Source organism: Tasmannia lanceolata, unplaced genomic scaffold (assembly GCF_043159265.1).
Source record: "Tasmannia lanceolata isolate RefF3 unplaced genomic scaffold, GAP_Taslan_0.1 ptg000018l, whole genome shotgun sequence".
NCBI classification, from domain to species: domain Eukaryota; kingdom Viridiplantae; phylum Streptophyta; class Magnoliopsida; order Canellales; family Winteraceae; genus Tasmannia; species Tasmannia lanceolata.
Genome location: NW_027518695.1, coordinates 15156105 through 15183602, shown reverse-complemented (window position 1 = coordinate 15183602; position 27498 = coordinate 15156105). Strand labels below are relative to the sequence as shown.

At 37.3% G+C, this 27498-nt stretch overlaps 2 protein-coding genes across 3 annotated transcripts; both read left to right on the top strand.

Annotated features, from left to right (window-relative positions):
- Positions 1–243: 243 nt before the first annotated feature.
- Positions 244–9611, top strand: LOC143850964 (uncharacterized). Its single transcript, XM_077360271.1, has 4 exons — positions 244–400; positions 1210–1426; positions 7906–7998; positions 8821–9611. Exons 2-4 carry the CDS (start codon positions 1308–1310, stop codon positions 9338–9340), a joined length of 732 nt encoding a protein of 243 aa, XP_077216386.1. The 5' UTR covers positions 244–400; positions 1210–1307; the 3' UTR covers positions 9341–9611.
- A 4932-nt stretch (positions 9612–14543) lies between these two features.
- Positions 14544–26616, top strand: LOC143849296 (K-stimulated pyrophosphate-energized sodium pump protein). 2 transcript variants are annotated; one of them, XM_077358283.1, is made up of 11 exons: positions 14544–14897; positions 15708–15792; positions 17452–17648; positions 20602–20687; positions 21613–21658; positions 21776–21832; positions 22043–22097; positions 22180–22280; positions 22408–22471; positions 22580–22713; positions 26200–26616. In XM_077358283.1, exons 1-11 carry the CDS (start codon positions 14820–14822, stop codon positions 26371–26373), a joined length of 1077 nt encoding a protein of 358 aa, XP_077214398.1. In that variant the 5' UTR covers positions 14544–14819; the 3' UTR covers positions 26374–26616. The 2 variants fall into 2 exon arrangements, with proteins under 2 accessions (XP_077214398.1, XP_077214400.1); XM_077358285.1 differs by having other exon boundaries at positions 15689–15792.
- Positions 26617–27498: the final 882 nt, after the last annotated feature.

Here is a 27498-nt window from a genome sequence, read left to right as displayed (position 1 = left end):
TAAATAAATACACCAGTGGGGGAGTGGACCGGGAAGAAAAGGGGGTGAATACATCACCTCCCCTAAATTTGTCTTTGTGTCCATGTCCCAGTTGGGAGACACCAACGGACCCACATGTTCTGTCCATTCTCAACCCTCTGGATCCGGATCCTTTGGTAGGACCTTAAGGTACCGTTGACAGCCGTGGTTTTGGTCCTTTTGGATCATCATGTAGGTGGGCCCACTTGTAATTATACGGAGAATCATTTTTTCCCGTCAAAATTTCCATTTCTAGAGCTTCTCTCTTTTTAGGTTTGGTTTTGTTTTTCTTCTATATATTCTCTCATCTTTTCCTTTTTCTAGGGCTTCATTCTTTTGCTCTCCTCGGTACTCCGTTATCTTTGAGGGCAGAAATTGCAAGGTTCGGTGCCTTAATCTATTTGGTTATCTTATGAATTTTTTTTTTTTTTCACTTCTGAATAGATCTTCTGTTTTAGATCGCTGAAGGGTTGGTGGGATTATAGGATAGACTTTCATGGGAATTTGTAGACGATATTGATTTTGGAGCTTCTGGTTGAAGTTAGGGTTAGGTTTCGTGTTAGGGTTTTGGTTCCTTAAGATTAGGGTTTTGGATTTAGGGTGATATTGGTCCATAATGTTGATTTTTTCGACAATAGGGATATGCATTCTTCGAAAGTTATAGATTGTTTACCTTTTGCTGTTTGAGATTGAATTTATTAGGGTTCGACTAGGTTATGGTTTTTAGAGATTAGGGTTTTGGAAATAAGGGTTATGTTGAGTTTGGGGTTCTTGATTATCGGTGTTGGAGAGCCAGCCTTGTGTTTCTGCTTGAAACTTTTTTTTTCTTGAGATTATGCAAGCTCATTTATGGAGGCCAGACGATTTTTTTTTTCTTTTTTGAGGTTGAAGTTATTTTTGGAGATTAGGGTCAATGTTAGGGTTTGGGTTTTCGATTCCCGATGTTATTGGAGAGGGTAGTTCTGTGATTATGTTATTGTTGGAATTGGTTTGTTTTAGGTTTTATGAGACCTTGGAATTTATTTATTATTTTATTTGTTATTTTCATTTTCTTTACTGTTTATGGATTTTGAGTTTGGTGTTGTTGAGCTGGCGCATTTGGAAATTTGGGTTTTTTGAGCTTGGTTTTGTTGGAGTGATGGTAGATTGTTTTGGACTTATGGGGGTGGCTTGGTTTTGCGGTGTGGATAGGGAGGAGGAACATTTGGCGGTTGTTGATTGTTGATTGCTGGAGGCGGTGTTTGTCTTGGTTCTGTGGGTTTTGGAGGAATTTTGTTGGATTTTCCAATATGAGTGAGGACAGCAGCAGGAGCAGGAGCCCTCCAAGAGCCCGGCGGTTCCGTAGTAGCGAGCGTACGTCTTATCGTGATGCGCCTTATAGAAGAGATCGAGATCGTCGTAGTTACAGGTTTGTCCTTGAGCTATATCATTTCCTTAACTTCCTCTCATCCATTGTAGATATAAAATTTTCTTAGTTATTGGTTTTACTTGAATGGTTGCATTTGATTTTTTTGAGTTTTGTTTACATTGGGTTGGAAGGCAACAAATAGTGGGTGCTCATTTGACAATTTTTGAAGAATCTGGTGGTTTCTTTTATTTTTATTTTTTCTGCATCCTTACATAAGTTTGTTCAATACAATGAAACATTAGTAAAGACGGAGGTTTACTTCACTAAAGTTGGTATGTATTTATTGTTTTGCAGAGGCAAATCTATTTATAATGAGAAAATTCTTTACAATATTTGCATGCTGTTTTCTAGTGTTTTTTATTCAATGGTACTTATCATTAATTTAATTTCTGATTAAGTTTGAGTTGTTAGAACATATTTGTGATCACAAGAGGTAATTGGATCGGGGGACAACTGAAGTAAATGGCATGGTAAAATTTACTTGCGTTGCAATAGCTTAATCACTGCCTCTTTGAAATACTATTGTGTGAAATTGTGATATTGCGTCTTGGTTGGAAGTTCTGCAAACGATTTCGTTGTTGAGATCGATAGAAATATAGAAAATGTAGAAGGAATTATAATGAATATTTGTTTCTCTAGGTGCTAGGAAGTTTCATGATGATGGTGTGATTCTCTTCTCTACTTTGTGGCTCATGTGAATCAGGGCTAATAGAAATACGTTGCGCCGAAAATTACGTACTTCTGATGGTGGTTGTAGCCTAAGGGCGTATTTGGATGTGCAGAAAGTTTTTTCCTCGGAAGTACTCTTTTCCTAGAAAGTTCTTTTATGGATATTTTCTCTGAATGTTTTTTTTACTATTTGGTTCACATCTTTCATTTTTTGGAATTTTACATTCTATAGTTAGGTTGATGATGGTTAACATTTCCCATAGAAAATTATTTAGAGGAATGATAATGTGAAGGGTGCTCTTTGTCACAGTGCCATTTCATCCAGCGTGGTTCACAGGGCCTATGGCCCGTGAATTGCTGTCCCATATGTACAAAGTGTGTATATGTTAATAGTGGGGACACGGTCGGTATTATAATAGTTGCGTGTGCTCGTCTTGTTGTATCTTAAAAAATTCGTTACCACAAGACCTTTGGGAGTCACTCCTGTCCAAGCACGTATGTTGCTTCCTCCCTTTAACTGGGAGCTTGCTTGGGCATCGAGTGGTGCATATCCTTGAGGAGATTCCATTCTAGTCAACGGGTGATCGAGTCCCTTTAGGAGTCTTAGACTTTGGCAACGCCATATTGTAACTTCATTTGGAATTCAGTAATAAAAATTACTGCTTGCCACTTTGTGCCCAATTGCTTTTAGTGTGCTTGTGAATTCCGCTTTCCTTTTTGTGCTTGCTTTGTATGTTTGAGACTTACAACCTTGCTTGACTGACTTGCTCTGTCAAGAGGCATCGCAAGTATCGCATGGACCTCGTCATCAGACTGACGGTCTGTGACACCTTGCAAGGGCCCAATGGCAAGGTTGCCCCATTATATCCGTGTCACTCATCGCAATTGGGGCAACTTTAACTCTAAAAATGACCAAATGACCCTTATCTCATAGAAAATGGTTAAAATGCCCTTTATCTCATTAAAAAGGACCAAAGTATCCTATCCCATTGAAAATGACCAAATTACCTCTCTTGTAGAAAATGACGAAAGTACCCCAATTTCATAGAAAATGATCTAAATACCCCTAATTGCTATGAGGTAGGGGTAAATAAAAGATGGGGGTATTTTTTGATTAATTTCTATGGGATAGGGGTATTTTAATTTTAGTTAATTTTCTATGTGATAAGGGTAATTTTTTTTTGGGATATGATTATTTAACTTATTTTTTTACAAGAGGAGTATTTTTTTTAGAGGAATGATAGATACAAAGGAGCCCTTGCATAAACAGACGCAAAAGGGCTCTTGATTGGATCCACATCATCAAATGTAACTCATTTTACTTTTTCAACCAATTTTAAAATGTAACTGAAAATGAGGTGGATCCAATGAAGGGCCCTTCTGCGGCTCTTTATGCAAGGGCCCCCTTGTATCTATCATTGCTCTTTTTTTTATATCATTTTTTTATGAAAAGGGGTGTGTTGTTCATTTTTGATGAGATGGATCTTAGAAGCAGGAATATTCCCTCGGGGTGCCGCTCTCGACTCGGAACCTCGATTCGGCGCTCCTTAGGAAGGAGCTCCCAAGGAGTGCGATCTCGAGGAGATGGAAACCGCTCCCAGTTCCCAACCCGCTCCTATTACTCCATCAGTACCCCCCTCACCAACTTACTTACATCAATCTCATCCAACTGTTCAAAGTACTTCGTTGAAGCAAGCACTGAGGCAATACTTCAGAAAGCATGGGGAAAGAGGGCATAAAAATGAAGACTGTTAGAAATTACTACTTTTGATATACTTAAATTTTGGAAGATTATTTAAGATAGTTAAAATTTACTATTTTTATGTACTTGAATTTTGAAAGACATGATGAAAATATTACATTAACGCTCCCACGACGCTCCCAACCTTAGACTCTTCTAAACCCCCACGCTTCCCGCACTCGCTTCGTGCTTCTAATGAGATGGATATTTTGTATATAAGATAGTTAAAATTTACTATTTTTATGTACTTGAAATTTGAAAGATATGATGAAAATATTACATTAACGCTCCCACGGCGCTCCCAACCTTAGACTCTTCTAAACCCCCACGGTTCCCCGCTCCTGCACGTGCTTCGTGCTTCTAATGAGATGGATATTTTGTTTATTTTTTATGAGAGGGTATTTTTGTCATTTCCTATAAAATAGGAGTGTTAATATTTTTCCATTTTTAAGGTTTTATTTTAATTTTTTACTTAAGTTTTGTTATTTTTCTCAAATATACTGTGGATTGACTAACTTATTGTGGATACACAAACTTTCTCTAAAGCTATTCTTTTGTCATGAGATATGGGTATTTTGGTCAAATTTTCAAGATATAAAGATATTTAGTTATTCTCCATATGATAATGCTATTTTTCTCATTTAATACTAACTTGGAGTATTTTTTGTCATTTTCTATAATATATTGGTGTTTTGGTTATTTTCTATAAATAGGCCTGCTTTTGTTTCAAGCATAGTTGCCGGAAACTCCTTGGGCGGTTGGGAAACCTGTTTCCTCTAAAACGCATTTCTCGCGGTTGGGAAACTCGTTTCCCCTAAAATGAGGGAAACACGTTTCGGAAACGTTTCCAAAATATGATAAAAAATTGGAGAAATTTTTCTGAAACACATGGAAAATATATGGAAAACTTATGTAAATAATGTGTAAACACGTGATAAACGTATGCAACACTGGGAGAAAACACATATGAAACGTGTAGGAAACATTTGTGGAACTTACGAAAATCATTTTGGAAAAAACACATCATTTCCTAAGACGTTTTTCATACGATTTTCTATTGTTTCTAGTTTCTCGTTTCCCGAATTCGTTTCCCACGCCGGTAACTATGGTTTCAAGTCCTCTCTTTTTATATTTTTGATCATCCCTCTCTTGTTTTATGATTTCAAGTCCTTTCCAATTTTCTCAAACATACTGTGGATACACACATATGTGTGTGTTTTAGGGGGGGGGGGGTTGTTCTAGGTGATTGGGTATTTTCTTGGAGAAAATTTAAACATAGAAATAAAAAATACTTAATAAATAAGTTATCCAAATTCACCCTTAGGTCGGGGTTCGATCCCAGCTTATCTATATTAAAAAAGAGTTATCCAAACAATGGGAAGCTTATATTACAGGGAAAGTTTTTTTCCCCTGAGAAAATAGAATGCATACATCCAAACATGCACTAAATGTATACGTGTACCTCAATTTTATGGTGCCGGGGATTTTTTTGTGCTCATGCCAACACATTAGATGATTCGCCCTTGATAATTAAAGATCCTAATCAGTGTTTGACAAATCCATCTAAGGCTCCATAATAGGGTCCATTCCCCCGCCTCATTTGGCCCACATGTGCAGGCTGGCCAAGAAAAGGATTGAATGGTGCAGCCATTTCCATTACGGAACACTTTGCCAGTTCTGGCTCTTCCTGGATTACCGTCTGAGCTCCCATCAAAGCTAATCCAACTGTGAGGTGAAAGTTTTCATTTTGGTGTAGTTTTCACCTTCAACGTTCTTTCATAGATACCTTCTTCCAATTCCTTATAATATCACGCATGCTGTAGCTCGATAAGACATTTTCATTTCTGTGATGAGCAACCAAATCTACCTTGATATAGTCAGAAAGGGGAATCAATGTCTGTCTGCACGGAAGGAAAAAGAGGCTCCACTTTTTTGTTTTATGGGGCCTTGATATAGTCTGATACGGCGGAAAAGCGAAAATAAATCACAAGAATAGGAAATCGTAGTCCTACGATAGCAAAATAGAGAGAAAAGAAGAAAACTCCAAGAGTGGATGTCTTCTCTCTTAATTCAGTAATTGATAAAAAACTAGAAGTCCTACATGTCTCATTCACTCTCTTTTATAGATTAAGAGGGATTCTAAAAATGGAATCTCATACAAGCAAAAAGAAACATAAAAAATTGGCACCGTCATATTAAATGCAACCTAAAAAGTGAACTCAATCATAAATGACCTTATTTAGCTATGCATGGAATGGACATATTTCTTATTTGGCAATGCATGGAAATAGAAATAAATCTGTCCTAACTGGCATGAAAGAAAATGGAAATAAATCCATCTAATTGGCATGTAGGAAAATGGAAACAAATCAGCCCTACGATTTGGGTTCATCAGCCTCCCCGGGTTGGAGAAAATCCGTTCTCAGATTTGAACCTTCCAAAGAGCACATGTTTTCGGTGGTCCTCGTCGCCATCATTCTTCCATGGTTCAAAAATACTCGTCCTTGAATTTTGAAGTAACAAAGAAAGATCATTATATGAAATTGACCCAACCACATTATATAATTTCCAAGATAAAAAAATATATTTTATTGATCTTCAATGAGCTCGAAGCCATGAGTAACCACGGTAGACTTTAATATAGGATCTAATAAAAATGGGTCAAGATAAACTGATAAAGAAATCGACGTAATATTTTTCTATTCGCCCATAATTTCAATCTCTATTAATCCTCCTAATTTGCTGTCAGATTTAAGCTCTTTTGGTCCTCTATTCAAGTGATTTATTGATCACTTGGTCTTCACTGAAAGGCAAAAACTCATCGTCTGAACTTTAGGAAGGATTAAATATCCTTCATCTGAATATTCGTCATAGATAGGTGGTGACTCCCAATCTACGATTTCTTAAGTAATAATATAATGGTTTCAAGTCTGGTGTTACCTTCCCTGTCTTGAGACCTGATTCCCAATGCCTGGAATTACCTCCGGTAGCCTCAGTCCTCACTGGTCGTCGCGACAGATATCCCTGACGTTGGCTCACAACGTCTACGTCTGATACGTCATCTCGGCTTGGGAAGAAGTATGAACTGATCTCAACTGTTCCGTGAGTTCCTCTACTTGCCTCCTCGGCGCTAGGATCTCCTCTTGGGATTCTTCCTTCGCATCTTGAACCGCTGCTCAAGCTATCTGCTTCATTCTTGGTGCCATCAACGAACGCTCGATCGCAAACTCAAGCTCTGATACCAGATGATGTAGTCCTACGATAAATCACAAGAAAATAGGAAATTGTAGTCCTACGATAGCAAAATAGAGAGAAAAGAAGAAAACTCCAAGAGTGGATGTCTTCTCTCTTAATTTATTAATTAATAATCAAAACATAAGTCCTACATGTCTCATTCACCCACTTTTATAGATTAAGAGGGATTCTAAAAATGGAATCTCATACAAGCAATAAGAAACATCTAAAATTGGCCCTTCATATTAAAGGCAACCTAAAAAGTAAACTCAATCCTAAATGACCTTACCATGCATGGAGTGGACATATTCCTTATTTGTCCATGCATGGAAATAGAAATAAATCTGTCCTAGCTGGCATGAAAGAAAATGGAAATAAATCCATCTAATTGGCATTTACGAAAATGGAAACTAATCAGCCCTACAATTTGGGCTGCATCAGGCCTTCATTCCGAAGGCGGACATATTCAGATGGGGCCATGTTGATGTGGATGTGGCACATTTCAGTAGTTCTCACTTTTAAGGAATGGTGGTCCTTTTAATGTATACAGTTTGGTATTCTTTTTGTTTACATATCTTAAAATGTGATCAGCCAAATAACAGTCATGTTTGGAGCTTTGAATATTTTTGATGAATAAGCAACCGCTAGTAATAGTATGACTTTTTCTGTAGGGGAAACTGTGCATATTTATCTCTAGTTTTCATTGAGAAGTACCTCAATAGTACTTTTTATCTTTAACTGTTGTTCTTGTAGCATGTATTTGAAAGTGCTTAATCAATGGCTGTTTTTCATCTTCTTGGCAGTATGATTATATATTTGTCCATTATTTTTTCAGGCAGGACTCTCTCTGCAAAAACTGCAAGCGGCCGGGGCACTATGCCAGGGATTGCCCTAATGTGCCTGTCTGCAACAACTGTGCACTTCCTGGGTAAGATGACTAACTCTTCTCATTTTTCGTCTTTTGTGCCACCTGCTCATGCACTTGAGACCAATATTGGTGTATAGTGCAACATCAATCTGGCAAGAACGCCAAATAGTCTGCTTTTATCGGTAAATGGCTTTCACCATATACCGTTGTTTTTTGCGTAGTTCCATCAATTACATTCTGAAATAAAAGGAAAAAGTTTTAGGGCATTCTGGCCACTGATGCGTCGCCTGATTTATTATTTATTCTGAAAATGACTAAAACTTCTTGACGGTGGAATAAATCAATCAACACCAAAGGAAACAGACAAATCTGGGTTGGTGTGCACTCACTTGGAAAATGCTAGAAGTAGGATATAATAAGAGACTGGTGAGTGCCTAGTTAAGAGTAATGGGTACTTACAGAGGCTACACTTATTATGAATTTTCTTTACTTAGACCCTGTTTGATTTGGATTTTGAGAACTGATTATTGGAATCAAAATTGAATGCGGGTAGTCCAAAACTGATTACTGGACTTAAAACTGTTTTGGACTTGCAATCTGTTGTCAAAATCCTGTTTGTTTTGGATTTTGAGAACCGATTGTGAGTCCAAAGCAGATTATTGGACTCAAATTTACTTTTAATTCTGAGTTCAGTAATCAGTTTTGGATTCACAATGGGTTCTCAAAATCCAAAACAAACAGGCCCCTAGGGTATCACTATACTCAGTGAATAAACTGTTCTAGCTTCACACCTCTATCTTTTGCTTTAGCAGTTCTTTTATTTGTATGTTCCTTCTGTTATATGTCCTCATTAATTGGTGCTTATTTATTCGTTACTTCTAGCCACATTGCGGCTGAGTGCACTGGAAAAACCCTGTGCTGGAACTGCAAGGAGCCGGGGCACGTTGCAAGCCAGTGCAACAATGAGCCCATTTGCCACACGTGCGGGAAGATGGGTCACCTTGCTCGAGAATGCTCTGGCCCTGGCCTTCCTCCCTTTGACACCAGAGTCTGCAACAACTGCTACAAGCAGGGTCACATTGCGGCTGATTGCACCAACGACAAGGCATGCAACAACTGCCGCAAGACCGGTCACTTAGCTCGCGAGTGCCCCAATGACCCTGTCTGCAATATTTGCAATGTGTCTGGCCACTTAGCACGCCAATGCCCCAAGTCAATGTTGGCATCTGAGATCTCCGGTGGGCCTTTTCGCGACATTATTTGCCGTACTTGCAACCAACCAGGTCACATAAGCCGGGACTGTGTGAGCATTGTTATCTGCAACAACTGTGGCGGACGTGGTCACGTTGCTTACGAGTGCCCATCTGGCAGGATGCTCGACCGCGGTCTTCGAAGGTATTAAGCTTTTGCTCTTAATATTTGACTATATAAGCTGGATGATTACTGTTTTGGGGATGTTAGTTAATTGGCAATTGGGGGGATTTGGTGATTTGAAGTGCTTTGTTATACTGTTGTTTTTCTAGTGACTGTCTTTTGGGATCTTGGTGTGTTGCACTGTAGTTTCATCATACCTGCTATTGATGTTAGCATTTTGTGCCCTTACAGATGTAAGCACACAGACTACATGAATTTTTTTTCTTTTCAGTTAGATGCAGCCTTCATCTTTTCCATTATTCTAGCACTTCCAACATATTTGTCTGTTTCCTTTGGTTTGCTTTTACCTTTGATTAAGCATGATGCAATACATCCGATAAGATGTCTATAAGCATTACAGGCCCCTCATATCAACTGTCATGGTTGTTTTTCTTCATGAAGACATAAAGTACCATGCTTTTAAAAAAATAAAAATAAAAAAATAAAAATTCTAGCTTCCTATCTTGGCTTGCAAAGCATTTGGTCGAAGAAATAAAAACAAACTAGGTTGGATTTTTCCAGCCACAAACCAGCCCATAGAAAAACGCCTCTTTAATTTTTTATGCACCTACAAACCAGCTCTAAACCTCTACTCCAATTACAAGAAAAAGCCACTGCCAATAAATAGTTGGAAACTCTCCAATACAATGCTTGGGCTGCAAGAGAAAAACACCAACAGAGAAGAAGTAGATTGGAAGAAGATTTTTGCTACACAACACTTAGGGAAGCCAACAAGAAGTAGAAACCCTGGTTTTTCTTCCCCACAAAATCCTCAAATAGCCTCAAGAACAACAACCCCTTTTTAATAATGTTTTTGCCTTCTAGAACCTCACACCTTTCCCCTTCTTTTAACTCTCTTTTCACCTTCACCATGTGTAGTGAGAATAAAGAAAATATCCCACATAGGTACCAAGTGGGACCAATTTTAAAAAAAAACGGTGATTATATGACACCAGCTTAACAATCTTCATCTTGATGCATAATCACTAGCTTTGTCAAGTATCTTGAATCCTAGAAAAGATAAAATCCAATCCTAATTCTTCTTGACCTGTCTTGGTGTGCATATCCACTACATTCTCGGTTCACATTTTCAACAAATGGATCCTTATATCTACAATACAATGACTTCCTTAGTGTAGTTAATAATACAACTGTTATTTGGACTTCTATCTATCAAGTCAAAACACATTGATCCTTCAATCTACCAAGTCAAAACATGTATTGAACCGATATGTGTGTGTTTGGTTCTTTTGTGATTAACCAGGTTATTGTCCAAATAAACGACATTCCTGTTATCCTAAAACAAATCCTTGGGTTTTGACTTAATTCCAATCTTACCCAACAAACCTTGAAGCCAGACCGCTTCTTTGCAAGCTTCTATTGCCATCATGTACTCGGTCTTGGTAGTACATCCGTGTATTAACAAATCGAAAAACACAACTTGAAGTAGATTTCCTTCTGTTGTCTTCCAGTTTGTTTTAGCCCATATAAGAACTTCAACTTGCACCCAAGCTTCCCCATACTTTTTTCAATCCTCAAGCTGTGTCGCATGTACACCTCTTCTTGAAGATCACCATGTAAAAATGTTGTTTTCACGTTAATTTGCTCAAGCTCTAAATCATGCCCTGTAATAAGCCCAAGCATCAACCGAATGTTCACTAACTTTACTATTGGGAAAATATTTCAAAGAAATCAATGCCTTATTATTGTGCAGAGCCTTGGGCAATAAGCCATGCCCTATACTTTTTCGCTTTGCCATCTACCGATTTCTTAATTTTGTAGACCCAGTTGTAACCTATTGCCTTCTACCTTTTGATTACTCCACCAAATTTCGTGTCTATGTTTGGTTGCCGGGTTTTTTTTTTTTTTTTTTGTTCCTGGGAGTTATGTGGGAGAGTAAGTTAAATTTTGGTCCCATCCCATGTTTGGTTGCCTTTTAGCACTAGGTTTTTTTTAATCCACTCTTGTAATGATTGCTTGTGTGGTGAATTTTTTAATCCCACTTTTGTAATGATTGCCTTTTCATCCCATCCCAAAATAACCCCAGGAACAAAAATAAACTCAGGAACCAAAAATAAGTTTGAGAAGAATTTTTTTCTACCCAACAGTTCAAGCAACCAAACAAAGGGTTTTTTTTTTTCCCACCATAATCCGGTCAACCAAACATGGGATTTTTATTTTACCAGGATACTTCTAGGACTTTTTTTTCCCACCTATCTCCCGGGGTATTTTTTTCTCCCACATAACTCCCAGGAACAAAAAAAAAACTTCCAATTCCTTTCAGAGTGTCGTTTCAACTTTTTTGCATCATTCCTATTGTTGGCATCTAGAAATGAGTTTGGTTTGTCATCCAAAAGCTATGAATGCTTTAAGGGTAAGACGGTCAACATAATCATTGAACCATGTTAGGCAAGTTTCTTTTGAAGACCTTTGCATAGGTTGCACAACTTCTTCAGCATCAATTACTTATTCATCTTGATTCTTCTATTCTATACCTTGATCACTAAAATCCATGAGAACATCTTCCTTATGAATCCTCCTTTGAAGTAGAGCTTAGAGGTTGAATTTAAAATTCACAGATACCTTTAACAATGGGCTTTTCTTTGTTAACATTTTTCAATCCACTCAACCACATGTCCTTCTAGTGTCTTCTTACCTATTGCTCCGCCTCCGATTGGTTGCCGGAATTTTTTTGATTCTTGGGACTTTTGTGTGGAATTTCCGCAGGAAACCCGCGTTTGGGTGGTGGGCCCAAAATAATCCCAGGAACCAAAATTACCCCGCATGAAACCCCAGGAAGGGGAAAAAAAAAATACTCCAAAATAAGCTTGCACAAGAATTTTTTTCTTCCCAACAGTTCAAGCAACCAAACAAAGCCTCCGGTCAACTAAACATGGGATTTTTATTTTACCGGGATACTTCTAGGGAGTTTTTTTTCCCACTAATCTCCGAGGAAGTTATTTGTTCAACAAAAATCCCAAGAACCAAAAAAATTCCGGCAACCAAACGGCATGACAGCAGAAAACATGCTCTGGATTTCCCACTTATCGAAATAGGAGCTAAGAACAGTAAGGGCTGATCAGGGCCCCAAAAAAGTGGAGTTCCATTAATTGAAACAGGGAGTGCATGTATGAATTCCCGAAGAAAAAGTTGGTATAACAAGTGGGTCCATACTCCATATTACCTGAAAGTTATATCCCCGTTGGATCTACCGATCTACTTCACCCGATGTTACAATGACATTGGTATTGAAAAACGCAAAATTAAAAGGGAAGGGAAGTGATATATTTGGCCTTGTTCTTCCTCGGGCCATACTCCTAGCGTATTTATGAGTACTATTTTTACACTAAAGGGGTGGCCCAAGGACGAAAAAAGATTGATAAATAATGATGAAGTCGGTCCAATGGGATGCCCTGGGGCTGGGTTTTTGTATGGGCGCCCCTTCAGTTTACGAGTGATTTTATATGAAGTCCTTGTGTACTACTTGAAAATCAACTCCAGAAGATAATCCTAACCCTTTGTCTGTAGGACGGAACATTATAGGAACAATATTGATCCAAGGGCTAAGATCATCCTTTGGAGATGATTTTTTATGGTCTACTTATTTACATTGGGGCAATCCAAATGAACGGTTTGGATCTTTGAACAAGGTATCCTCTCTGTATTTTTCGAAAAATACACACAAGCACTCGTAGACATTGAATAAATTGGTGTGCGGCAAAAACAAGTCCCTCAGCTAGCCTTTAAGTTTTTTAATGAACCATGTTTTGATAATGAGACAAACTCAGCTTGTCTTATGCTCTCTAATTGTCTAATGAGAGTTTTTTAGGAATTATAATAGCCTTTTATAGCTATTTAAATAATAAAAGACAAAATGAGTTTGTCTCATTATCAAAACATGGTATTGAGAATATATACAGAGCCAAAAAAAAATAGAAGTGATATTTTTGCCCCATTTTCTTCCCCGGGCCAGCCCCCTTCTGTGTATTTATGAGTTATGTTATGACTACCCTTTCCCACTACAAAGTGGGTTGCAGGAATTTTAAGGAAAAGTTTGGAAAGGAAATATATTTCTTCTAAATAATCTAACTTTCTTTTATACACAAATAAAGATAACTTGAACCAACCCTATTAAATTCTTATTTAGAGAACATTCAATTTATGATAATATCCCTTTCTTATAAATTACCCCTTTTTTTTATTACTGGGATCGGGACTAGCAAGAATGGCCGAGACAACAAACATCCATCTCATTCGTACTTTGGATGCCCGTATAATCATCGACGATCATTGAAGTGACTAATTCCCGGAAGTAAATGGGCGTTGAGGATAAAGAAATTTGCCATTTCTATCTAAGAAGGAAAAACAAAAGAAGAAGTTGCTAACTAATAACTCGAAATCCAATTATGAAAGATTTCGCTGCAATCGGTAGAGTAATAATAAGTAGAGGATCGATAGATGAAGGGCACCGCCCCCGCATGAAGAGCCAGATTGAATTCACATTAATAAAATTATTTATAACTATCTATTATTTCTAATCCCAATCAGTGTTTCATTTAGCAGCCAAAATCATATCATTTCCTCTAAATAGTAGAAATTAAAATTTTCCCAAGAAAAATCTTTCCAAGAGAAATGTTTTGCTTGCAATCCACACAAGGAAAGATGACTAAAATTCTAAGAATAATGTGAGAGAAGTGCACGACAGGTTAAGGTTCCTTGCGTAGACACAAAGCAAAAGTCTCAAGATAATGGCTATAGCCTATAGCGAATATGCATGATTTCCATACAATATTAGAATCGTCCGATTAGGTTGAAAACTTTGCCAGATGGATGGTCTATAATCCAGAGGCAGTCAGAAATCAGTAGTGGGTCCCGACCCATTCAACTTATTTGCATTAAAAAACATTCCATCTGCGAAATCTTGGAAGAGTAATTTGGTAATTTCAAATAAAGCCTTATCCAAAGAGAGGAGGGATTTAACAAATATTTTCACTCCCCCTGCAGTACGCATTCGCTCCCCTTTTTGACGTAATTTGACGTCAAAAAGCGTTAAAATTGTCCACTGTTCACGTTGTAAGAGGTGCGAATGCGTACAGCAGGGGAGTGAAAATATCATCGCCCTTTAACATAAGCTTCCAATCTACCTGTCTCCGCCATTTCTGTCCACCACGTTTTGTAAATCGCGTGTCGCTTTCCAAAGCCCACGAACTTTTGTGGGGTTTGAAATCCCAACCAAAACCTTGATAAATATTATAATATTATAATAATCTTCTTCATCAATCAATCAACCAATCTGTCTTAAATCCATAAATGCTCAATTAGGGTTTCGTCTCCTCTCGATCTGTGTTTGAAACTTCGAATTAGAAAATTTCTTTTGGAAATCGGACTCTCCATCTCCTTGCCTCTGTGAGTAGGAATTAGGGTTAGGGTTTTGTCTTTGATTTCTCTTCAAATGCTCTCTCAGCAGAATGCCGCAAGCTTCTACATCTCAGAGTTCTGCTTACCTTACCGCTCTCACCATAGAAATTGAGAAAAAGCTCCAGCGGGTGAGATTTCGATTCTACTTTTTTTACTCACAAAAGATGATGATTTGAACCGATCCTATTCAATTTTTACTAGAAGGACCTTCAATTCATGGAAATAGGGAAAAATTTTTCTGTCTGAAATGTTTTCCTTGCAATCCAAACAGGTCCTTTTACTGAATTATATTGCCTTGAATCAGTTTCCGTTGTATCTTCTTGTCGTGTTATTATAATTGTAATGAATTTATGATAGAACACAGTTCTGTCAAAACAGAAAATAAATAAGATGAAGAGGAATAGGTTATGATAAAAAAAGGAGAAAACAGTGAGTTAATTCGAGGGAATTTAGCCTCCAACGTGCTAACAGAACTAAATGTGATTAGTGCTTGCTGAATAGCCATTCGATATCTGCATGTTTTATAAATTAGGGAAAGCTAAACACGAAATAGAAATGAGCATAATTGGAAAAAGAAAATTAGGAAACCTACTGCAATGTGGAAATAAGCGAAATAAGGAAAAGCAATTGTAACAATTTACTGTTTAGTTGTGAAGAAAACGGGTTGAAGGAGTCTAACTGATTGTTTTGCTTCTCATTTGGATCTTTTCATTGTTGGGTTTCTTCTTTAAGTGCGTTTAAGGGTTTTTTCTTTAGTATTTAAGCTATCTGAACTTGATTTTTGGGCAGTGGAGTAGTTGATATTTTCAGGTTTTTGTTGGTTAGTTGTACATGATTTTTTTATTACTTTGGTTTTGGTTGTGGCTTTTTGAAGTTATTGATTCTCCGTAGTCCATATTACGGAGGTGTTGATGTGCAGTTGGTTATATCTGATGTAGGCACTAAGCTCTCCATCTCAGCGAATCAACTTGTTGCAAGAGCTGTTTGCGGATGTAGCTTTAGAGATTGATTTTCGAGCTCGAGGTAAGACAAAATTGTAAATTTTTCTTATGTCTTATATATATCTTGAGAAATGCTTCCTTTTGAATGCATTAATGGCAATTTGTGTTGAAGTTATGTCCAATGCCTGTTTCCACATTGGAACTTAGAGTTGGGAATTTTGGAATTGAAGAGTAAACCTATGTATTCGTGCTGGAAAAGATCCACACATATTATACTGGATTTGGAGCTTTATTGCATGGTCCAATCAGAAGTTGATGCATCGAGATTTTACTCATAAACGAAATGAATTACTCAGGAATGATAGATTTGTGAACTGCAGCTACCAAATTGAAACCTGAAAGCTAGTGGGACTATACAAAAAAACATCATAATCATAAAGATCTATACAAATATCTCGAATTCTAAAGATTAAGAGTTTGAAGAGCTGAATGATTCTATGGAAAGATCATTTTTAGACAGAAAAGATAAAGTTGGAAAGTTAGAGCATTAGGCATCGGCCACAATCCAGGGCCAGATTTGGACACTCCGGATCATGCTCTAGAATTGGCCATGAGAGCTAATATGGAGCCTTTAAAAGTAGAAATCACTGGGAGAGCCAATATGAAACCTTATAAAGAAGATAAATAACAATGAAGATTTTATATAGCTTCTCTCTTGGAGGTGATAAGCCTGCATCCAACAAATTTCTAAGCGGCAACGATGGCTCATCTCTGTAACTTTGTCCTTCGATAGCATCCATGGATTTTTTCTCCAACGCGCCTTCAATCTGCAGAGTTGTGGCGGAATCTTACCTTCATACTGGCTGCTAGGTGCTTAGATTGCATATGTTGCACATAAAGCGGGAGAATTTCATCCTTCTGTAGCCTTCAATATATAGTCTAGATATAGTGAAATTCAAAAGAGATGGGAAGATTGATAAGTGGCAAGCACCTAAAATATGTCAATAGAAAAGAATAATAAACAATTTGAAAAATGTACTTCCAATAAAAATTAGAAATTAAATTGTTTGCTGATTATTTCTGTAGGAGTTTAGAAGATCTATGTTTAAAAAATGGCAACAACCACAGTAGTACATAACTAATTTGAGTTAAGATGACCTTCATGATATTATGGTAGCGATAGCTGGTGGTAGAATCAGATCTTGGGAAGCGAGGTCTGGAGCATGTTTTTTGGAGTGTTTTACTATAGGAAGCATGTTGGACCGCATACACAATAAATGTAGCCTTCATCCACATTTACACACTTGTGCAGTCACTCGCACATTTTCACGCAACACTAGTAGTCACACTTGCAAAGGCATTCACATTCATTCTGAGACAATAAAAATGAAAATGAAATGCAACATTAATTCAACTAAGATGCAACATTAATTCAACTAATGTTCTTTAGTTTGGTGTTTGCATAGGTTTAATACTTTGTTAGGCTTTTGTGAATGGATACAACGTTTATTTCTTGAAGTTTTATGGCAATACAACTGTATCATTGTTTGCATATGTATTTGTATACTGAATGGTCTTTGATATGATGATTTTCAATATTTTGCTTTTAGTTCCTGAGGATTATTAAATCTTGTTTCCTATGGAGAAAATGGCTTTGCATGTCACTTTTGTAAGTTAAACCTATAAAGTAAATCTTGATTCTTGTTGGTGTTGTGACTAACCTGTGCTGCAATTGGAGCAGAAATAATTCTCAGCAAGGATGAAGATGAAGCTACTTCGTCACGTGATGAAATTGAGAACTGCCTGTGCTTTTACGACGTGCTTGCTGATCATTATGTTAGGATGCCTGAAAATGGGAAACCTATTCTTGATTTGATTGTCCAACTTTGGAGCCAATCATTTGCATCTCATATTTTTGCCCTTCTTTTCCACAAATGGGTATGAAGTCGTGCATTTAATGGATTGTTTCATAGCATTGCTTGTTTTACAGAAAATTATGATTTGCTAAGATGTTGAACAATTTGTCTCATATTCAATTTATTTTACATTTGTAAGTGAAAGAATTATATTTTTTTGTAGGAGCTTATGAACTTGCTTACCTAATACTGCCAACAATTTGAATTAGAACATGTCGGATGTTTGACATTGTTGATTGTGGATTGGAAGCCACTTTGTTTCACTGCTGACTAGTGCACTTATGGAAAACCTGATTAGTCTCAGTAATGAGTATGGTAGATTGTTGTGGAATCTCATGTTTACCACTATTACTTAGGAACTATGAGGAACAGGGATTTTAAAGTCTTCAGAGGGATTGGCAATTGATGTCCAATTCTCCAATACAATCATTTACTGCGACCAATTTATTATGGCTTTCCAATTGAAATATCATTTGCTCGGCGGTATGATCCATCAATGTATTGATTCCAATTCGATGTGTGAGCTAAAGCCTGAACTATATGGGCCGCCAATGCAAATATGGTCATTTCAATGGTGGTAGAGGGTTAGACACTCAAGCGTGTCCTCGTGGGATGCCCATCAATCATTCACTGTGAACAATTTATTGTTGCTTTCCAATTGGAATATCATCTTTTGGAGCTTTTGCTCGTGGGTATGATCCATCAATGTTTCGATTCCACTTCAACGTGTGAGCTGAAAGCTGAACTATGTGGGCAGCCAATGCAAATAGTCTTATCAATGGTGGTAGAGTTTAGGCACTCAAAGTGTGTCCTCATGCTTGCATCGACTCTCCTTACTTCTGCTTTTTTCCGGTGAAAGATGGCTCCGTCAGTTGTCATCCAATGGACAATGAGGAAGGTCTTCCCTGCCGGCTTAGAGAAATTCTCACTTCTGTGAACTCTTCTTGAATCTTGAGCATTCTGCATTCTCAAACCTTCCAAATCTCTCATATCTATAAAGAAGCGATGGGTATGTTTAGTGGCTTGGTTGATGGCTATGGGATGGACTGTACTGTAGCTCCTGAATGGTTTTTTAGTTCTTCATGTAGACTGGTTGGGCCCCATGTAGTTATCTTTCCTTCTGTTCTGGTCATTTAGAAAATCTCCTTCATTTAACTACAGCAGAAAAGTGATGTCCTGGTGGTTGGAGTGCAACTTTTGCAAAGATAATAAGATATGAACTTTATGCAGGGTCTGGAGGCCACTTGCTAGAATATTCCCTTTCTCACCCATTATTTATGATTCCCATTCCTTTTCTTACAGCAATAGGAATACTCGCGTGGAGGTATGTAATTTGATACCAAACTAAATTTTCTTCGTCATATGATTAGCCTCGCAAGATTTGTAAGGCCCATTTCTAGAACCCTTTCCCCTCTAAAGCAAGTCTTCTCAATTAGCGCGCGCGCACACACACACACACACACACACACACACAATGCCACCAGACACCTCCAATCTCCCCCCCTAGCCTCCCTCTCTCTCTCTCTCTCTCTCTCTCTCTCTCTCTCTTCAGCATTTGCATGAGTATTTCTAAATGCGGATGTAGGTCAAAACGCTGTCAAAGAAAATCCTAGTCGACTCGGCATGACGGCGTTGACTACTCAGTTGACGCGGTAATAACTCGGGGAGAGTCGAAGGCATTTTTATTGACTCTGTAGGGCAAACTGTGGAACACGGACAAGGGAAAAGGGAGTCGACTCGGGGGAGTCCACGACGCTGATTTGCACTGCCACTGTAAGAGTCTCTTTTCCCACTACACCATGGTTCTGGCCAGTGTGCTCAATCTTCACGAACTACTATGCAAGACAAGCTACATCCTTCACTGTACCCTCTTCCACGTTCTGTTAATGCTTCAGACATGGACTATGGACTAGCACCCTTGGCTTGAATGGTCTCCATATGTCCACAATTATTATTATTATTATTTTTTTGAAAATTAACAGTTTCATTCCAGAGCCAAATGGCAAAAGTACAAAGGAGGGACCAGATGTCCCAAAGACATGTACAGAGACAAATGGCCCTATATCATTCCTATATCAAAGGTAGATACAATTGTAGATAGTAGTTCTACGCTGTGTTTGGCTAAGCCATTAGCCATTGAGTTTGCGGATTGCCTTCTGTGCACAAATTGGGGGCAGATTAATCGATCTAAGTCTCTGATTTCATCGAGCATTTGGTAAATTCTCAGGAGAGGAAATTCTTAAAGAAATATGTCCTCAATTATCACCCTACAGCCTTTCTCTCTTTGTGCTTGTAACCTTCCCTCTTTACTTCTCCCCCCTAAGAACATAGTTTGTAATGGTGTTTAACCAGCACCATGGGATTCTAGGTCCCGAGGCATGGCCGCCACACAACAATGCATATTCATTTTTTGAAACAAAAAACTGAACATGAATGATACCTGTTTCTGCTTGCATAAAATCAAAGTGATTAATTCTTGTTAGCATGTTTAGGCCTCGTCATTCTTGCTTTGGGTAAACATATAATTTACTTTCAATGACAATTATTACTCTAGGATGTATAAGTGTTTAGCCAGAGAATTACACAATCTCCATTTCTCGATTGTGACATCATTTTCTAGTTCAAATTTATTTTGTTCATCATAGCATCCATATATTGAGTACAATTTCAATAGGGAGATGATATTTGCAATCCCTTGTTTTGATCTTGGCAGCCCTTTATATTAAACATCTGTGACTGAGCTGTTGATAGCTTGTTGGGAATCGTTGTGGCCAGTGAAAGAAGTCTAAAATAAAGAAAGGGTGAATATCAAAACATGGGAGTGTTAATACCAGCTTCCATTTAATGAGCTTGAATTCTAAATCAATGTACATTTGTAAAGAATATTTATTATTCCATCAAAAACTTACCTTCAATTCATACTCTTTCAATATATTTTTGGAACTGGGTAGTAAATTCCTGACTCTATTTTCCAGTTATTTGAAGTTCCATTTGAAGCTTCAGAGCCGGAAGCCCTTCGTTACGCATCTGCCTTAGTTCAAGGTGCTACAAATGTCTTCTGGTAAGGGTGTTAGCAATTATGTGCCGGTTTGTAGTCATTAGATTAGCTAATATTGATTAGGCTTGTGGCTATTAAAGTTGAATGTTAAAACTAAACAGTCCATTGCTTCACCGTAGTGGCAGAAACTTCAAATGTTATTTGATACGAACTTATAGCAATTGTGTGCAGGTTTCTAGTCTTGGATTAATTAATATTAGTTATGACTCGTGGTTATCAAAGTTAAACACTTAATTCGTGGCTATCAAAGTTTACACTTAAACTGAAAATCCCATTTCATATAATGTTAGTTGCATAAGCTTTCAATGTGAAAAAATAGAAAAAAAAATGATAATTTTGTTATTTGAATAAAAACTGCACTTTGGAAAGGCTTTAGTCCAGGTGTTGGGTGGCATGGGATGCCCATAATCGGTAATATTTTCATTTTTTTCATACTGGGTCTACAAGGTGTTTAGAAAATGAGCAAGTTTTACATCCAATACACAGAGATTCATTAATACCCAGAGTGTGTAAGGCATTCATACTACTACACTGTCAGATCAGGTTTCATTTATGAGTTTGAACTACTTAGTCAATTTTTGCCCGAACACCTAAAATTGGAAGTTCCCTCAGATTACGTTTCATGAAATAAATCCAGGTAAATTAATAGTCATCGGCAAAAATGAGTTCTAGGAAGAGCCATGTACGGAAGTCATGGAGTAGGTACCAATTTTTTCCTGCACTATTGGGCGTAGTGTAAGACTGTTGCGCATAGTTCTTACGCTACAAGTTATTTTAAACTGATTTCTACATTTATAATTATCTTTCATAAATGCTTTACCATATTTGCAAAATCAGTTTGTTGTCAATTCATGTGGTTATTATGCTTCACTATTGTTCTCCAGACCTGATGACATTTCTGGTGTGCCCTGAAATGGTTATTTGCCAGGATTGACATCCAAACGAACACAAGGCGTTTCTTTTCTTTGTTTCGTGTAAGAGACATAAAAACCCATATCTCTATTCTGACTATTTGTACTCTTCGTTATCACTCCATATTTATTTCACCAGAGTTACCTACTAACCATTGCTCGTTCTTTCTATTGTACTAGTATCTTCTTGAGGATGTTGCACTAGTTCCTGTGCACTTAAATAAAATCTCCTTACAGGTTACTCTCTCTCTCTCTCTCTCTCTCTGTGCGCGTGCGTGCGTGTCTGAAGAGAATAATTTGTTTCTTGTTTCTGGTTCTCCAATTTGCTTTGATTTGATCATCCATATGATATGATATGGAGTCTCTTATGAAATTTCTAAAGTGGCTACCTGAAATGCAGTTAAACAGATAAACATTGACAAACCCCTTGTTTCAACTTATTTTCAGGCTCAACGGGACTTATGTCTTCTACTTTCGCGGTTTATATTCTTTTACAATTTAGGTGCGGGCTTCATCAAGTCTTCAACATGCTGTTATTTAAGCAGAGATGTCTATTGTTGTAATATCTTGTTTTATGCATGCAGTTGACAAGCTTGAAAGTTTCTTAAACCAATTTCCCACTTTTCCAAATGCATTCTTGATTGGTGGTCCCAAAGATATTTTTGTCATTGAGCTTACAGATCAGGTATGTGCTTCTGTTTGAAGCTAAACACTGAAATCTTGCATTCAGCAAAGAGTTAGAAATTGCCCCTTCTTGAGAAGGGATATATTTCAACTTATATTTTTCTTCATATGATGTCAATACTTGGCAGCTTCAAAAGTTGAAGGTGGAGCCAGCATTACTACATTACCTGTCTCACATGAAGGCCCTTCAGGGTATTGATAACGCCTTTGCTTAACCTCAAATTATACATGCGTTGAAGAATTAAATGCTTGTTACTTGTTTGATATAACTCAAGCTGTATTTTGGTTTTTCCTACTTAGGATTGGAGCTGAGAATGGCGACAAGTACAAGATTGAAGGCGTGCCTTTATAGCTTCACATCTCCTGGTGGTCCAATGTATCCAACAAGAGCTGTCCGTCATGCGGCCTGGGATACATTAGATTTGCTTTTCCCTGTAAGTTTTTATTTAATCAATTTTAGCCTTGTTTTTTTTTTGATAAGAACTTTAGCCATACTGATACTAGGAATTTGGTGGAGTATAAGTACTTTAGAAACTCTAATAGTTATCTTGGATGGAAGTCAAATTCTTGGATCAATGTTTACTTGTCTAGATCTGTTTGACATGTTATATATTCCTGTTCGACGTCAATTTCTCATGGACGGGTAGTGTATACTCTCATTTATATTGATCGAGGTTTTAAATTTTGGTTCCAGATTCGATTTTGGTCGTCATGGAAATGGAAATGTTTAAGTTTCGATTGAAAATTTGTGGAAATCCTATAAAATCACAGAAACATATGTAAATGATAGAATTTTAATCTGAAACTTCAGAAAATGTTAGAATAAGTACAAATGCACACATGTTAGAATGAATTGTTTAATAACATCGAACACCTAGTGACATGCATTGTTGTTCATGCCTGATAATTTAGAACACACCACATTTCACATGCAATTCATATACATAATACATACACCTTGCTTCCTTTACAATCCATATAATTTTAATTATGTAGCGAATAATAATATAGTATACAACTAATACAGTTATAATTTTGATTTTTTTAATGGCAGCAACAGTTATAATTTTGATTACGATATGCTTTTCAGTTTCGGTATCGTTTCAGTGGGGGTGGAAACAAAAAAATTCGGTTGTTTCGTGTCTTTCTCGATGGAAATTTAAAACCATAGTTTTGATATCAATCGTCTTTATTAGGTTCGGTAATGCATATGCAATGAGAAATTAAGGATGCTGTTTAGGACTCACCTGTAGCTTGGTTATGGTCACTCACAGAAGTACATAGGATCTGTGAAAGGCAAAATGGTATTATCATGAACTTGTCCAGATGAAGTTCGAGAATAACACGAAGAATAATTTAGAAATTGGGCTAGTATCTACACGTCCTTATTGGTGCGGGAATGGAGGGGCAATGGGGTTGGCATGGCATTTTCATTTTAGATAAACTTGAAAAAACCAGTTCATGCAAAACAAAGCAAGCAAGTCAGGGAGTTGATAATTCAAATCAGCTCAACCAAGTGTGTAAATGCTCATCAAATTTGATTTTGTATTTGGGGAATTTCAGTTGATTGGATTTGCCGCCAAAGTGGTTGGAATGATCAATTGTTTAGATAAACTTGGAGGAAACTGTTTGTCCCAAACTAAGCAAAAATAAAAAACTAAATATATCATGGTTTATATTAAATGCATTATTAAACAATTTCATCTAATTCTTACAAGAAAATGCTTACAATAAAAGTAAACCAAATATAAGTTATATATGTTCCGACAACTGTGTAACTTTGACTACAAATATTGGAAAATGCATTTATTGGGATTTATGTTTTCTCTCTTTCTCTCTATATTGGTAATGGAACCCCTACAGCTCTTTATTTTGGTAATGAAACCCCACACCAGTAAATTACTTCAAATTGACAACCAAACACTACTTACCACTATTCTACGAGGTAATTGCAAGGAGACTACTCCCTGTTGACTGAAGTTTTAATTCACCACTAATCTACGAGGGTACTATGTGCAACCAAACCGACCCTCAAAAAGCAGAGAGGGAGGGAGGGAGGCTCTCACAATTTTGGCAACTAAGCTTGTGAGTATAAACTTAATTTTATTCAATCATGTCATGGTAGCTAAGGTCATAGGCGCTCACAATTTATAGATACTTCAAATCCCACAAAATTTATGATTAGGACTCATAAATTTTATCCAAATCAATATGGAAACCCCAATTGCTATCCCTGCTAGCTCCTATCAGCTTAAAACTATTATCGTGTACTTTTCTTCTTAAAACAAAATTCTGAACACTCTTAAGGGCTCTTTTTCTACCAACGTAACAAGACAAGTGTCAAATGACTTGGTTCCTAATAATTTAAGTACTTGCTTTACAAGGACTCTATTTAATCTTACTACAAACAAATTGGGACCCATCGTGGAAACTAACCCATTTCAACTCCAAAAATGAAAGAGCTCCTTTATGGTGCAATGTGGGCTCCCGTGTTCACTTCCACAACTTAAGTGATTAATTGCAAATGATTTAAATACCCCTATTATTTAAGATTTTCGTAATAAACATGTAAGTCCCATTTTAGGTGCCTAAAACTTAAAGAAACCAAGTGATATTAGTGGGAAAAGATTGTAGTACCCCTCCTATAACTCAAGGGACTTGAAAGGAACCTAAAGGATACAAAAAAAAATGGCCCTAGGATGGTCTCCACCATATTCCCCCACATGAAAAGTTTGGTAAAGTAGGTTTGGGCATCCATGTTATTGGTTTGAAGTATTGTGATCACGAGGTATGCTTTTGATGCATTCGTTATTACCAGCTTAGGCAGAAACTTAGATCCTCTGCTTTATTAGGTTTGTAGTGCTTTATTAGGTTTGCAGACGTCCGCTCGCGAATTCATTATTAAGTAGTAAAAATTTACAAGACGTCCAAATATATGATTGTTGATTATCTTGAGTGCATATAGACAAAGTATCGTGTTGGATCCGAATAGTAAATTTGCGAGAGGTCCGAATACTATGATTGGTGACTCTGTTGAGCGTATATCGACAGTATCATCTTAGCGGACATCTAAGCAGAAGGTGATTCAAATAATAAATAATGTCCTCTCTGTGGCAAAGAGGAAAGCAGCAAATGCTCAGGCAATTAGCAGGTATAGTGCTGAAATATTGGACTTATTCTTCAACATTAATCCCGCAATCCATCACATGAGGCTATCGGGAACTGGCTGATAAATTTTCGATAAGGTGTCTAGAGGAAAGGAATAAGAAACACACTATCTCTAGTCTCTGTACAGCAATTGAGTTTCTGGACTGTTGGCCCATTATGGGATCAGAGATGGGTTCGTTTTATGCATTTAACATACTACCATTCTGTCAAGGAGATCGGCAGTCAAGACTGCAGGATAATTTGGAATCAACGATGTATCTCATATTTTCCTCCTTTTAAATTTGATATTTGATATCATTCAACAACAACAACGAAAAAAGATTACAGAAATTCCTAGGAGGATGTCCAAATCTCAATACAAATTCTGATTTGTTTGCATTAGTCCAGTGTGTGATGTGAAATTCACCCCATTTACTTCATGGCGTAGGCAGTACCCATTTGCCATGTAAACTGGAACCAGTTTTTTGCATGTTAAGGTTTTACTTATACCTGTGACCGATGTTGAAAATACTGGTATTAGGTAAATACCTAATATGCTCCTGTCTTTGTTGACTATAGGTGTTTGACTGTTTGAGTAATCTTTTTAAGACATCATTGAAACTTTTTTACTGCTATTGCATCCATTGCTTTAAAGCCCTTTTTGCATTTTCCATCAGTGTATTTGATAGGCCATGTGAAAAGAGAACTCTATATTTTGTGCCTCTAATTATAGCAATCCACATATAGTAACTCAGCTCTTTAATCTTTCACAGGTTGGACAGTACCCTCGTCACCTTATAAGCCTGTTTTTTCGATTGCTGTATCCTTGGTACTGGCCCTCCTCCTGCTGGTATTTCATCCTGTCTTGTGTAAAAGCTGTTCTATACTCTATACTAAGATTGATTTTTTCCAGTTGGGAGAATATAACAAAACCTAAGAATCCCTAAACGTAAGAGTTGTATGTGTACTCAAACCAAACCCATGAACCCTAAAATGTAGTTGTTATATGGGGATTCAATTTCATATGTTGTGTGAACTTCACTGAAGGGCCAGTCGGTTCCAGCAAAAACTATTTATTACATTATCTTATTTGTTGCTTGTAGTTTATTTATTTATTTTTTTGGGACTGTAACATCCTTTAATAGCTAATTACAATGGTATTAAAATGAAAATGAGTGGTGTTATTAAAAGAGTGGGTTTGGATGGAGCGTTGAACATCTCTAAAGCAATTTGGAAGTTAAAAAATTGTTGATCGGCTGGTAGGATTATGAATATTTGTAATTGGGATTACACAAAAACTAGGGAAGATTTGAGGGTTGGTAGGATTATGAACCACGCGCTTGCTTCTTTGAAAACTAGATCAAGAGATCTGAAAGAGAACATTAGAACTACATAACCTTGGACATCTTTTCCAGATAGACACAAGGCCAAGTGTTCTCAGTTACCCCGATTCTTCTTAAGGCGTGAAGAACTCGTACCGAGTTTTCGCTAGTAGCTTTTGCATGTGAGAACAGCCACACAGGTTGACAGTTTTGTCTTATTCATTTGAGGTGGCTGTCCAAGGTGCAAAATCCAGCCGTGAAATTGCCTAGCAAATTCCTTTTATAGATGGAAATTACTTTTTTAAACTGCCAATCTCCGAATGTTTCTTTTAAAGTATTGCCAAATCTGACATTGGATGTGTCAAATTCCGACACTCTTACCGGTACTTATCCAACATAGCCTTGATGTCCTCCCAAAATTTTCAGAAATCTTAAAAGAAAAACTCGTCTCTTTGATTAACAATCAATACTCCCTTATAAATGCAATGAGATCCTAACCAAAACTCTAAAATTGTGCTGGGCAATATGGTTTCAGTGAAGCAAGAGAGTAGAATGGTTACACCAAAGGCTTTTCTGCTACCACCCATTCTCTCAAGTGATAGAAGCACGGTATTATTCCTGAGAATGGTTGCCAAAAGGGGAAGGGCATTGGAGTGGATGTCACAAACAAGGTATGTGTGGAAATAAAAAATTGATAAGTGATAGGGACAACAACACATAACATGTTAGTGTAGGATTCAAAAATTGATA